Below are 12799 nucleotides of genomic sequence, written 5' to 3'. Positions count from 1 at the left end.
GGAGCGGCGGCCGCTTTAAGAGCAGCGGGGCGGTGGGAGCGGAGGGGCGGGGCGTCGGTGACGTCACCGCATGACTGTGTTTTTATGAATGAAAAGAATCCGCGGGTGAGTAATCGCGGGGAGCGGGGCTGGAGGCGCCGCCCGACGGCACGACCCGGTAGCGGCCCCGCGGCACCAGCGCAGCCCCTCGGTAACCACGGGACGGGATCGGAGGGGAGAAACACCCGCAGGGTGCTCCCTGCGCGCCCGGCTTCACCCGCCCCGCTCCCCCCGCGCGGGGGCTGCCACCGGCTGGAGGCCGCTGCCCCGCCGCCTGCATCGGGACGGGGAGGGATGGGACGGGACGGGACGGGATGAGGGGTGTCCGTGCTCGGGATCATCCGCGCTTCCCTCCCGCCTCCCGGCCACCGCCCCGCAGGGAGCCGACGCGGCTCCCCCGGCTCCGGCGGCGGCTCCTCGGGCCGGATTGCATCAGCTTCCAGCCCGCCCGGCTCCACCTTCCCCGCCGCCCCCTCCAGCCCCTCACCTCCCCGGCCCGGCCCCCATCGCCCCTCCGGGGGTCTGCTAGCACGGAGGGGGCGCCCCTCGGCGGGGCGCGGCTACCGAGCTGCAGCCCGGGCTCCCGGCCCCGCTCCCCGCTCTCCTAACGCCAGGGAGCGGAGGGACCGGCCGCCGGCGAGGGGACAAGCGCCGCTTCCTTGATTTTACCCCCTCCCGGGCTGCTGAATCACGGGGAGGCCGCGGTCCCCGCCTTGCCCCCCCCGAGCCCGTGGGCACCCGGCGCTGGGATGGGGACTGGGAGCCGTAGTGCCCGCGCCCGCCGAGCCCGCGGCAGGTGGGGAGGCAGGTCGGCGCGGGTCCCGGCTGCGGGGCTTAGCCGCTGGTGTGCACCGTGGGGCTGCTGCTTTTACTTTCCTTTCGGCCCCGGGCGGATCTCACCCGGATTTCCTCGCCGAGAGGAAGCCTCAGGCGCTCCCCTTCGGGTCCCTCGGGCAAAGCAGCATCCCGACCGCCTCGGGGTGGGATGAAGAGTCCAGCCTTCCCCCGTGACTGTTATGTTTTGCAGTCATTATTGCTGTCATCGTTGTTGTTGTTAAGTACTGTTAAAGGAGTAGGGACGAGTTCTGTGGCCGGCGGTGGGGGGCAGCAGGGCTGGTGCCCTCTGTGCCGAGGTGAGTGGCACAGGGCTGGCAGTGACTGGCTTTTCTCCTGATTGCTCTGCAGGGCCAGTGTGAGGCAAGGATGGCTGCAGATGGACTCGCCAGCAAGGCCCTAAAGGTGAGCGCTAGTGGAATGAGGGGTTATGGGGTAACAGGGTTGGTTTTGGGGGTCTCAGGTGATCACCCCTCTGGATCATCCCGCAGGTGAAGCGGGAGCTGGGGGAGAACACGCCGCTGCTGTCAGATGAGGAGCTGATGGGGCTGTCGGTGCGGGAGCTCAACCACCACCTGCGGGGCCTCTCCAAGGAGGAGGTGGCGAGGCTGAAGCAGCGCCGGCGGACGCTGAAGAACCGGGGTTACGCCGCCAGCTGCCGGGTGAAGCGCGTGTGCCAGAAGGAAGAGCTGCAGAAGCAGAAGATGGAGCTGGAGTGGGAGGTGGACAAGCTGGCCCGGGAGAATGCTGCCATGCGTCTGGAGCTCGACACCCTCCGCGGCAAGTACGAGGCCCTGCAGGGCTTCGCCCGCACTGTGGCTGCCCATGGTCCGCCTGCCAAGGTGGCCACCGCCAGTGTCATCACCATCGTCAAGTCCGGTGCCAACCAGGCCACCTACTCCTAGTGCTGGCCTCCATTCCCTGGCCTGGCACAGTCTTCCCGGGGTGCCTTCCCCCACCAATTGCCTCCCACCCCTTCCCCAACCTCCTCCCTGCCAGGACCTGTGCCTGAAATCCTCCTTCTCCCATCCCTTGACCTCCAGCTCCCCCACGCTGGGGAGCTGCTGCAGTTTGGGTGCTAGGGTGGAGGACAGGACCCCATCGGTGACCCCCAAAGCCCTGCAGCCCTTTCCCCTCTGGGGGCACAGGCAGGAGAGTGTGAGCCTGTGCAGGCAGCAGTGGGGAAACATCTCACAGCTCCAAGCTGGCAGGAAAACACCAAGCGCCTCATTTCTTTGGGGAAGGCATGGGAGAGCTGAGCATGGGCCAGGCATTCCCAGGAGCATGTGCCAGAATGGGAAAGGAGAGGAGGGAGCAAGGGATAGAAGGAATAGGATGGAGAAAGGATATCAGCATTAGCCCCAGAATTTGGACCGTGGCTGGAGCAGGGGTAGAGGTGGCAGCATGGTTGGAGTCTCTAAGGATGGAGGTGGTGAGGGAAGGTGACAGGTCAGAGCGCGAGAGAAAGTAGCTACAGGTTGGTGGCTGGTAAGGGTAAGCAGGATGGGAAAGTGCTGTGGCAGCCTGCTGTGCTGCAGAGGTGATGGAGATGAAGGAAGGCAGGGGAAAGCTGGGGGACGTGAGTGGGAGAAGCTGGGGGAGGTGAGTGGGAGAAGCAGTGGTACTGGTTTATCTTTCTCCATCATGCACATCCTTCACGCCTCTTCCTGCCTGTGGGTTGCTCAGCCCAGCTGGGTGTCTCCAAAATGCAGCAGCACTGGTAGGAAGGAAGTGGAGGCAGCTGGAGCAGAGATAAACGCTGTTTTGCTCAGCACAGGCCAGCTTGCACTGCCCCACCAAGTGCTCCCCAGTGCCCCACTGCCTACAAAGCCCATGCAAAGGTGCTCCTGGGCCCTGAGAGCCAGAGCTGCGGAGGTGGAGGTACAGGAGGTAGGAAGCAGGCACAGAGAGCATCCGTGCTCCTGGGAGCTGCCTGGCAGGCAGGTCAGCTCCTCCCCTTGGTTTTCCTCCAGCTTGGACACCCATGTGGGACAGCTGGCTTCTTCCACAGGCTGAAATGCTGCGGAAGAGTTGGGTTTGCTAAATACAGGCAGCACAGGGGAGGTAACGGGAGGCAGACCCTCGATGGCATCTGCTGCTGTAGATGATCCCCCCCTTTCTGCCCTTCTGCTCACGCCAGCCATCCTTGGTTGCAGCCTCCATCCCCTCCCCAGAGAGAGGTGCCCACCACTGGTGGAGGGGGCACTGTGGTTCGCATCCCCCCACCCTGACTCCTCTTGGGTTTATTTATTGCACGAACATAAGTTATTTTCACGTCCTCTTTGCCATTCCGCCTCTCGGCACAGCCAGGATGTTGGTACAGAGCCGTACTTTATATTTTATATATACAAATCACATTTTATCTTATATATAGAAAAAATATACTTATTTATTTTCTGACTTACAGTACGTGTCCTACCCGACTCCTCTGTATTTTGTAGACTTTACAAATAAAGCAAGTTCTTTGTCGTTGGGTTTTTTTTCCACAGCAAGAGTGTGTTGGGTCATTCTGAAACTTGAGGGCAGAGCTGTTTCTGTGAGACCGGCTTTCTGGCTCCCTCTAGCTTTGCTGCAGGATGCGCTCGAGAACGCACCTGAAAGAAGATGGGGCTGGGGGGCAGCTTGTGACTTTTTAGAGCAAACAGAGGTTATTAGAATCCCAGACTGGTTTGGGTTGGAACAGACCTTAAAGCTCATCCAGTTCCAACCCCTGCCATGGGCAGGGACACCTTCCACTAGACCAGGTTGCTCCAAGCCCTGTCCAACCTGGCCTTGAGCACTGCCAGGGTTGGGGCAGCCACAGCTTCTCTGAGCAACCTGTGCCAGGGCCTCAGCACCCTCACACGGAAGAATTTCTTCCTTATATCTAACCTAAATCTACCCTCTTTCAGTCTAAAGCCATTCCCCCTTGTCCTGTCACTACATGCCCTTGTAAAAAGCCCCTCTCCAGGTTTCTCACAGGCCCCCTTTAGGCGTTGGAAGGCTGTTACAAGGTCTCACATGAGCCTTTTCTCCCCCAGGTTTATAGTCCCCGGAAGGGCTCAGGCAGCCAGCTGACCACTGACCATCATCCCCCAAAGCTTTTGCTTTCAGGAGCAGTTTCGCTGCACTGAATCTTATTTCCTAAGAAACATAATGCTTTTCACTAGAAGAATTCCTTCCAGGCTGCCCTTGCACCTGCTGCAGGAGGAGAGGCAGGTGACATCAGAGCAGCTCTACCCAAAACCTCCCCTGCAGGGTGACCTCACCAGCGAGGAGGAAAGCAGAGAGCTCACATCTGTGGGTGGCAGGAGAAGGGGAAGGGAGTGTGGTAGGTGCCTTACCCAGAGGTGAAGCTTGACATCCTCCCATGGGGAAAACCTGCCTTTCCTTGGAACTGAAGTGGAAGTGATGAGCATGTTCCCTGATGCTGGGTCCCACCCTGCCAGCAACTTGGAGTGCTCACATAGTGGTTCCAGGTTTTATGTTCACATTCCTACCACTGCAAACTGCCCCAGCCCACCACTGCTCACAGAAATAGAACACAGAGCTGCTGCTTCCTGGAACCTATGTGAGCGACAGCAGCCCTCTTTCTCCTACAGGTGTTTCACACTGAGCATCCCAAGATCAGGATCCATCTGTGCTCCAGGGTTTTGACAAATGTGTTTTGCTCCTGCCTTGGGCCATCAGTGACATCTCAGCCCCAGGCTGGTGTAAGTGCTGCTTCTCATGGCATGAAGGTTCCCTCCCTAAAAGAAGACTAGAAGGACAAGACCCACTGAGCCTCAGCCCCTGCAATAAGCAAAAGCTCAAGCTCACTTCAGAGAAGCCATCCAGACAGCACCACGCAGAGGCAGCTTAAGTACAATCTATATTATCTCTATATTTTTATTTGTCATCATATTTGCTCATTTCTGCAGAGTATAATGTCACAAAGACCAAAATAGAGAGAGCGGCTTGTCGCTGAGCTCACATCAGTTAAACACGATAGGTACAAAACTAGGTGACTCTGTCTTATTTATCATACTTTTTTTTTTCAGTCATTTATATACAAAGAACTACTCTATATGGAAAAATAATAAACAAATCCCATGGCTATGTTACATGGTAAACAAAAAAGGAAGGAAGGAAGGAAGGAAGGAAGGAGAGGGGAAGCAGGTGAGGGAAAGCAGCTCCAAGGGCCTATTCCTGGAACCAACAGATTTGCTGGGGCCCTGGGCTACTGCAAGCAGACCTGTAAGACCATGGATGCCTTGGCCACCTTGGTCTCAAGCTCTGGGTCTTCTACTTGTTCCTCCAAGTCAAAGCAGCGTCGGAGCCAGTCCTTGCTCTGGCACGTGCCTGTGGTGAGGGAGAGCAGGAAGCTCAGAGATGATTTTGTGTGGTGTCAAAAAATACCTATGTATATAAAACCATAACACATGGCAGCTGGCTGTTGTTTGGGCACTAGTTTTTCACCAGGTCTCTCCAAAGGCAGCTAGTGCAAAAGGGTTCTACTTGAAACCACTACACACAGGAAGCTTCGAAAATACCCAGATCCTCTGCAGCATGTGTATGCAGCATACAGTTCAAAATCACTAACAGTAATAAAAAGCTTCCTCAAGCCTGGATCACCTTCAAACTCAAAGGGACAACCCCAGAGAGTTCAGAACTCAGCCACCCGATGCAACAAAGACTGGGGACAATCACCGATGAAGTGACACTGGGACATCATCAAGGCCTGCAAATGCAAGGGAAGGGGAGGAAGGGATCGTGTCCCACGCCCCGCTTTCCTAAGACAGACTCGCCCTAAAGGACTGCTAATCAGAGCCATGGAAGATATAAGGAAAGCCCCTTCAATCTTCAGTCCTGCTTTCCAGCCGTGAGGAGAAGGAGTTTTACACCAAGCCCACGCAGGGCCTGGCAGCCAGCATTTGTGTGCCCATTTAACCAGTGACAGGTTTAGGAAAATCAGTAACAAACTGCATGGCATCATAGGAGGCGTGCAAGTGGGGAACTCCAGCAGCAGAGAAGCTGCTGGATCCACTGGTCCTGCCTCAACAGTCAGCACCGCTGCCCTCACCTTCTTCACCACCCTCCCAGACACAAGTGCAAAAGAAGACACTGCCCTGACATTCCCTTAAGCCTTCCTCTATCCTATCCTCGTGGCAGGGAGCAAACCTGCCTCTCTTCAAGCCTTTTTCCTCCCGCTCCTGACCGCAGGCTTCTGGCAGGGGTGCTGAGGAAATGAGGTGCTCTTTGCTCACAGTCGCTTCTGAGAAAGTGAATCAAGCACACACATTAGGATACAAGAGGAAAGGTGAACTCCAGCCGGTAAACCAGACCCCTGTTCTCCCAGCAGAGCAACGAGGGGCAATCTGGGAATGCACAGGTCTGCTGACAGCACAGTAGGCATCAAGCAGGAGAGGAACGGAGAAACTGCAGCCAAGAACACAGAAGCTTGCTCCAACCCTTCCATTTGCTTCCTGCATGGGGGTATGGGGCATCTGATCTGCAGTACTTGAGCGTGCTTCCCTGCTCCTACCCTAGACAATTTTAAGCAAGCAAGAGGCATTTCCTGGTCCCTGGATAGATCTACAGAGGGATCATTTTTATTTTGGCTCCACTAAATACCTAGGGGCCAATCCAAAAACCCAACAAAAGCAAGGGGAAGCTTCTTTTCCCACTCTCACTGATTCTGGCTCCATCCTTGGTAACAATGCAGTTGCTGAAGGGCCTGTGAGATGTGCAGGAGAAACTGCTGCTTGGAAAACTAAGAGGGACAACTTGAACCAGATAGATCATGTCAGGTTTCAAGTCTGCTCCAGTTTGGCCTGGAACAGCTATGGAGATAAAAAGCAAAGGAGTGTGTAACAACCCTTCCAGCCTAAGGGCAAAACCTGTGCAGCTCAAAGGGGAAGTCAGTGATGACCAGTGCAGGGAGAGCTACTTGCAAGACCAGGACCTGCTCGGGCAGCTACCTGGTGCCCACACCTTTAAGAGGGGCAGCTATATCAGTGGGGGACAGGAAACAAGAAGAAAAAGGGTTCTAGTGTTTATGTATCTTCCTTTCCCAAAGAGGGATGAAAGGGCCAGAGCTCTACAAACTTCCACCAGCTATCACAGCCAATCTTCAGTCTTGTCAGTAGAAGACAGATGCTGCAGGGAGGCTTCTTGCCACCAGAATCATAGAATGGTAGAAGAATGCAGGTGAGATGGAAAGCTTAGACACCTGGCGATTAGAAAACCCTGCCATTGTGATACAGCAATTCCATCCCTGCTGAGCTTCAACAAGTATCAGCTTTGACGGGAAGCAGGGGGGATGCAGGGTGCAGAGTAACAGGACAAAAGTCTTTTCTCCCCCACTCACTCAAGTACAGGACTGCACAACCAGGTGAGTAGAGGGTGAGGGCAGATGTTCCTTTCTAAGCATTCAAGGCAATAACTACAGAGAGACCAGTCTCTGGTCTGGTCCTCAGGAATGCTTATTGCTGCATCCTGATCACATTTCCCAAGGATCACAGAGGTGTTAGTACCAGAGAGCTGGGGGAGAAAACTGTGCCTACATCAACCATTCAGGAAGAGGAATACGGGTCAGGTTATCCAGTTGGAAAAAACCACAAAAACATTTTTGGCCACAACTCCAGGCTCTGGCCAGTCACAGTCCACACCAAGCTGGGCAGGTGTGGGATGCCAGAGCCCTAAACCCTGGAGCTTTGCTTCAATGGATTCCAGTCAATTGCTGCTGTAAGGAATGGGCTCGAGAACGGAGTCTTGGCCATTCCCCCACCTCCGCACCACTCATCGTGTCCATGCCCACAAAAGCTAATGGGAAGTGCCCATTTCTGCAATCTGCACTCTCTAGGAAGTGATATGACTTGTGTGTTTCTGCTTCAATAAATTAAAAAGGAACCACAAAATCAACAGAAGAAGGAAAATGACAGCCTCTGCTGGCAGCTTCCCCTCCTAGAATTCATCGTCGGAGCTCAGCAAGAGGGTCTTCTCGTTGTCACGGGCACCCGAGCAGCTGTGGGAACGCGAGATAACGTGGCTGCCATTGCGCCAGGGGGGACCATGCTCCAGCGTTGACTGCTGGGTGTACTGCTGGTAGGCTGGGGAGAAGTTGTGGATCGCATCTTGGACAATGTCATGGGGGTTCATGGTCTCCTTGAGGCTGCTGGAGATGCTCTTCATGGGAGCACAGCGACCTGTTGGGGCAAGATGGGGAGGGACAAGTGAAGAACACTGCTGCCTTCCCCCACACCCCATAACGCAAAGGTGAGGAGAACAGGGAACATGCAATCCTACATCCTGGAGACTTCCAGACTTTTCAGACTTCCTTAAGCAGCTGCTGACGAAATGCCACACAAATTGTCAAGTTTTACCAGTAGTGCTCCTAAATCCAGCCCCTTTTAGCCAAGTGAATCTGCCTCAGAACCACATGGGGGATATGCCACGAGAATGGGATATGCCCATAGCAACAACCTCCAGTGCACACTACCTGTGCTGGCTTGGGTGAAGACAGTCAGGTAGGGAGGTGCTCATGTAAAGAGTTTCAGAAGACAAAAACTAAGGAAATTCTAAAAACAAAGGAGAAATTGCATTCACCATTCCCACTCACTGGAAATTAAGACTGATAGGCAGTTTTGAGGTGCCCACAGGAAATTGACCATAGAAGTGGAAAGCAGTGGAGGGAGGAGGGGAAGTGGGTGGAACAGGCAGTACTAGGGGCACTCCACAGGTGGAAGGTGTCACAGGGGTACCATGAAGGAAGCAACAGTTGGAGACTGTCCCACCCGAGTGCTGAGCACAGAGGAAGGCTGTGTGTCCTTCTAGGAGCTGCCATTTCTCTTGGCTTCTAGGTTCCATTTCCAGCATGGGCTTTTGGCTCTGCTCATGCTGGGAATGAGCTCCTCAGACAACCAAAGCATGCTGATCATCTGTGGCAATTATGGAAGTGAACGGAGGCCAAGGTGAGAGAGCAAACCAGCTCCTTTCACAGCCCATGCAACTCTCTGGAGAGACAGAGTCCTGACAGAAACGCTCTCAACAGGCGTTATGCCACTGCCCAGACAACCCTAAAGCAGCTGTGTGAGGCAGTCAAGTTACAGACTTACAAGGAAGGGTAAACAAGGGACAGAGCAGGCAGTAGGCAGGCTGGGAATCAGGGCAGAACAGGATCCAGTTAAAAACCAACGGAGACAAACACACAGAGCATGCTGTACCTACCGTATGGTCCATATGATGGAACAGCTGCATCAGGGACCAGTAGCCAAAGCAAGATTAAGAGAAAAGGAGAGGAGAAACAGAGAAAGAGAGAGAGAGAGAGAGAGGAAATAACAAGAACTGAACAAGACCCACCACACAAACATCTCCCACTCTACTGGCCAGCACTTTACCATTTCATCACCCACAAATCTCATCTCCCGCAGCTGTGACCACTGTCCTTCCAAAACCTCTGGGGCTGGCTGGGATGAAGGGATCATCTACATTAACTCTGCCTAAGGGCTGCTGTTTTCCCACAGCTCAGTGCAGAGTCTTCCCAGCAGGATGGAATCCCTTTATTTAGAGAATACTGAATGTACTTGTACCACTGGGCATGAAGGCCCCCTTTTCCCACAGATAACATCCACCTCCCTGTTCCCTAGAATAAGACTTCCAGCAGCCCAGCCCAGACAAAGGCATTCCTGGAACATCCTCCTCCTCCGAGCCAAACATGTTGCCAAAGCACAGCCTCATCTTCCTGAGCCAGATTCAAAACAGAGGCTGTTTCAGGCCCTGTCCCTCCTGCCTTCAGTCTGTTGCACAATCTGAAGCAATGGAGTTCCCCTTTGTGGAGACAGGAAGAAGGACAAGCCCACTCTATGAAAACGATGCAACTTCTTGCAGCCCTCAGGTCTGCAACAAGCTGTCGTGGGTGGCATACTGGGGAACTGAAAAGGGAACAGTGCAATTCCGACAAGGTTTCTGCCCTGCAGAGCTGTTGCACAATGAATCTGTTCAGACACCATCGGAGAGGATGTGATGTTTTCCAAGCATTCAGGCTGGGAGTCATATCAGTGTGTTGGCTGTCAGAGGGACCAGTCTCCACCCAGTATTACTACCAAATAGACATGCCATATGCACTGGCATACTTCTTACCTTGGGCATCAAGTCTCTTGTCCACATACACCTTGTACGTGAAGGCATGGCGCAGGGCGATGGCTGCAAAGAACATCTCTACGCAAATGATGAAGTCCTGATATCCAGCAGCTACTGTGCCTTCACCCACAGACACATTGGCAGAGTGGATTTTGGGGATGGCACCACACTTTTCCAAGATGGCCAACAACATCCCTAAACAAAGCAACAACCTCATGTAAATGCAGAAAATGTGACTGCATACTAACTGTAAGAAATTGGAATAGCTGTGTTGTATGTCCTAGATCAAACCCATTTAACACAGGAGCTACAAAAGCATGCTAGATACTCCCACCCACACTCAGTTGTACAACGAGAAAGGAGGAATAAATGAGACAAATACGTTTAAGCAGGTTCAGTTGCTTCATGTAAAGAATGCTCAAACACTGAAGACACTCTTCTATTCTCAACTGACGCATAATCTGTGGAATTAGCTGCTGCAGGATGTAATCAAGTCCAAAAGGGTAAGAAGTGGTCAGATATTTCTGTGATCTCAGCACTTCCACTAGTTAGAATGGAAAAATGAAGTAACTGAGTTTTTCATTTAAGCATAAAGCACTTTTGACACACCACTGCAAGAAGGATGTTTCTCCCTGTCCATAGCCAGCTGGCTGAAGAATCCCAGAGAAGGCAGAAAGCGTGTGATCAGAAGGCTCAAGAAGATAAACTAGACAGCTTATTAGTTTGTCTGTAAACAGGGATGATGGGCCATATTCCAACAGCCTAAATTCCACCTAATTTCCTACTCAATTAGTCTTTCAAGTACAACTGAGTAAACCAAAGTAGGGCACTCAACAGGGAAATGCTTAGAGCCAATTAGTAGGAAGCACTAAGCCCAGGTGGAATTTCAGCTTTCTGAATGTGCCTCTGCATCACGCATACATATTCTGAATGCCCTTCCACTCGGTGATGGCTCTGTGGCAGCACACACTGCACTCATATGAATCACAGACATGCCATTAAAATTTTATTTCTAGAGACTAAAAGTACAAAAATTTTTTAGATGTGCCACTTTAATCAATCAAATGGCACCATGCAGATAAAACGTTGGCAGCTTGTGTTTTATGATTGTTCCAGGAATGGAAAGCACTCTTCATCCAAACAACTGATTTTGCCAGGCAGATACAAGCGTGCACATGCACAGAGATAGTGAGATTCAGAAACAAAGAGGAAAATGAGCAAAACAGGTTTTCCAGAGAAAAGCAATGAAAGAGAATAAACCAAACATAATAATACCAGAAAGACATTCTGGCTATTAATCACTGCCTGATCTATCAACTCTAGTGTCCTAGCCCCTGCAGAGAACTCTTTGTGCCTACCACGGGAAGGAAAAAGCAGCTCACCTTGCCAGAAGGACAGGAAGATGACAGACTTCACCATGAAGAACTTGAGGACTGGGCTATAGGGACTAAGCAGTTCACGTGTGGCAAAGTAGAAAAGGAAGAGGGCATACAGTGCCAGGCTGACAGAGATGTTGTAGATGATCGTCACATAGAGGTAGCCGCTGGTTACACTGAAAAGATAGACAAATGCCTGAGATTTCAGCCTGAGATTTTCCCCTTGCCACTGTCACTGGGGAGTTCTAAGACTCCATTTCCTTCCCGCCTCCCTGTCGCACACCCTCCCTCAAACACAGGTAAGAAAAACCCGAAGCCAACAGGCTTACCTCTGCCCTCTTTTCTCATGTGAATATTCAGCCTGTGTTGTCCCTCTGTCTGTTCCCAGAGCCCAGCACATACATGGACAATAAGCCCAGCTGGACAGAGGAGGTCCAGCCAAGGCTTGCATGCTAGACAAACAAACTTACTCAAAGTCACCATCCTGGTACTTGCCGAAGGCCTGAAGGATGACTGTGCTGATTGCCATGAGGGGCTTCACCACACAGAACTGCAGGGTAGCCTACAGGAATGAAAGAGAAAAAATGAGAAAGCAGGAGGTGCAAGAAGCCAAGTTCCCAAAGCCAGCACCACAATGGAGTGTCCACTGGGACAACTCAGCAAGGCAACATGATCCAGCCTCACCAAGGAGTCTGACCCCACCACTTGCTAATCGATGGGATACTGGGAAGCAAACTCCAATCCATAGCTGCCATAAAGCTAGGCAACAAGGTCCCCTGGATGGGAGGAAGGGGAATCCAACTCTCTTGAGGAGGCACGGCCACCATATTAAGGAATCTGTACACACAGCAACATGTGTTGCCAAACAGAAGTTAAGAGCTATTCTGTTGTTACTAACACAACCTTTACTGAATCTCCTCAGACTCCATGGCACTTGGGATCAGCTCTATCCATTCAGCCAGTATAATCAGTGCTCGTACTGGGATGACTCCTCTCTCAAAGCCACCCCATTCTTCACCTTTCTGGAGACACTGAACTTCAAGGTCCTAAGAGAGCAGAGAGTTATGACCCCCAAAATGTCACCTGTATCTTCCTGAACAAAGCTGGACAGCCTGGGCAGGTGCTGACCTGTGCACATGTGGGGAGGGCTGTGCATGGAAAGAAGGCAAAACCAAGCAGGAATAATTGCTTTGGATACGATGCAATTTGTTAGTGGTCATAAGACTTCAAGGAGATTAAAAACCCCAGCACATGCCAGTTAGTGAGTCACTGTAAATATGTGAACTGGAAAAGGTCAAGCTAATTGGTAAACAACTCTGTCCTCTGAGCTTCCCCTCCTTCCAATCTGGGGATGTTTTAACCATTTCCCTGTAATTCAAACCACCACAGCCTATTTTTAGTTGCTTCCCTAGAAGATGCTACAGCATACAGGAAGCACATGGATGGTGTGT

At 52.5% G+C, this 12799-nt stretch overlaps 2 protein-coding genes across 9 annotated transcripts in view; one reads left to right on the top strand and one right to left on the bottom strand.

The window, feature by feature from the left end:
• Positions 1–57: 57 nt before the first annotated feature.
• Positions 58–3361, top strand: MAFF (MAF bZIP transcription factor F). 5 transcript variants are annotated; one of them, XM_065678405.1, is made up of 3 exons: positions 58–105; positions 1225–1278; positions 1365–3361. In XM_065678405.1, exons 1-3 carry the CDS (start codon positions 85–87, stop codon positions 1776–1778), a joined length of 489 nt encoding a protein of 162 aa, XP_065534477.1. In that variant the 5' UTR covers positions 58–84; the 3' UTR covers positions 1779–3361. The 5 variants fall into 5 exon arrangements, with proteins under 5 accessions (XP_065534477.1, XP_065534511.1, XP_065534485.1 ...); XM_065678439.1 differs by having other exon boundaries at positions 70–231; positions 1231–1278; XM_065678413.1 differs by having other exon boundaries at positions 102–190.
• Positions 3362–4715: 1354 nt separating this feature from the next.
• The window catches only part of TMEM184B (transmembrane protein 184B), a 30975-nt gene continuing 22891 nt past the window's right edge, over positions 4716–12799 (bottom strand). For 3 of the 4 annotated variants that reach the window (XM_065678379.1, XM_065678348.1, XM_065678358.1), the window contains 5 exons: positions 11819–11910; positions 11355–11524; positions 9973–10167; positions 9061–9084; positions 4716–8039 (listed from right to left, as the gene is read on the bottom strand). In XM_065678379.1, the coding sequence (XP_065534451.1) occupies positions 7798–8039; positions 9061–9084; positions 9973–10167; positions 11355–11524; positions 11819–11910 (723 nt within the window). In that variant the 3' untranslated portion in view covers positions 4716–7797. The remainder of the gene's footprint in view (positions 8040–9060; positions 9085–9972; positions 10168–11354; positions 11525–11818; positions 11911–12799) is intronic. The other variant, XM_065678369.1, reaches the window with a different exon arrangement.

The sequence above is a fragment of the Lathamus discolor genome, chromosome 1 (genome assembly GCF_037157495.1).
Source record: "Lathamus discolor isolate bLatDis1 chromosome 1, bLatDis1.hap1, whole genome shotgun sequence".
Classification (NCBI taxonomy): Eukaryota; Metazoa; Chordata; class Aves; order Psittaciformes; family Psittacidae; genus Lathamus; species Lathamus discolor.
The sequence above is the reverse complement of the archived record's forward strand: the minus strand, read 5'-3'. Positions and strand labels throughout refer to the sequence as shown.

Coding starts and splice junctions, on each gene's coding strand:
- MAFF (XM_065678439.1), top strand. CDS start 85: ATGAATGAAAAGAATCCGCGGGTGAGTAATCGCGGGGAGCGGGGCTGG. Junction 232..1,230: donor AGGGGAGAAACACCCGCAGG/GTGCTCCCTGCG, acceptor CTGCAGGGCCAG/TGTGAGGCAAGGATGGCTGC. Junction 1,279..1,364: donor TCGCCAGCAAGGCCCTAAAG/GTGAGCGCTAGT, acceptor ATCATCCCGCAG/GTGAAGCGGGAGCTGGGGGA.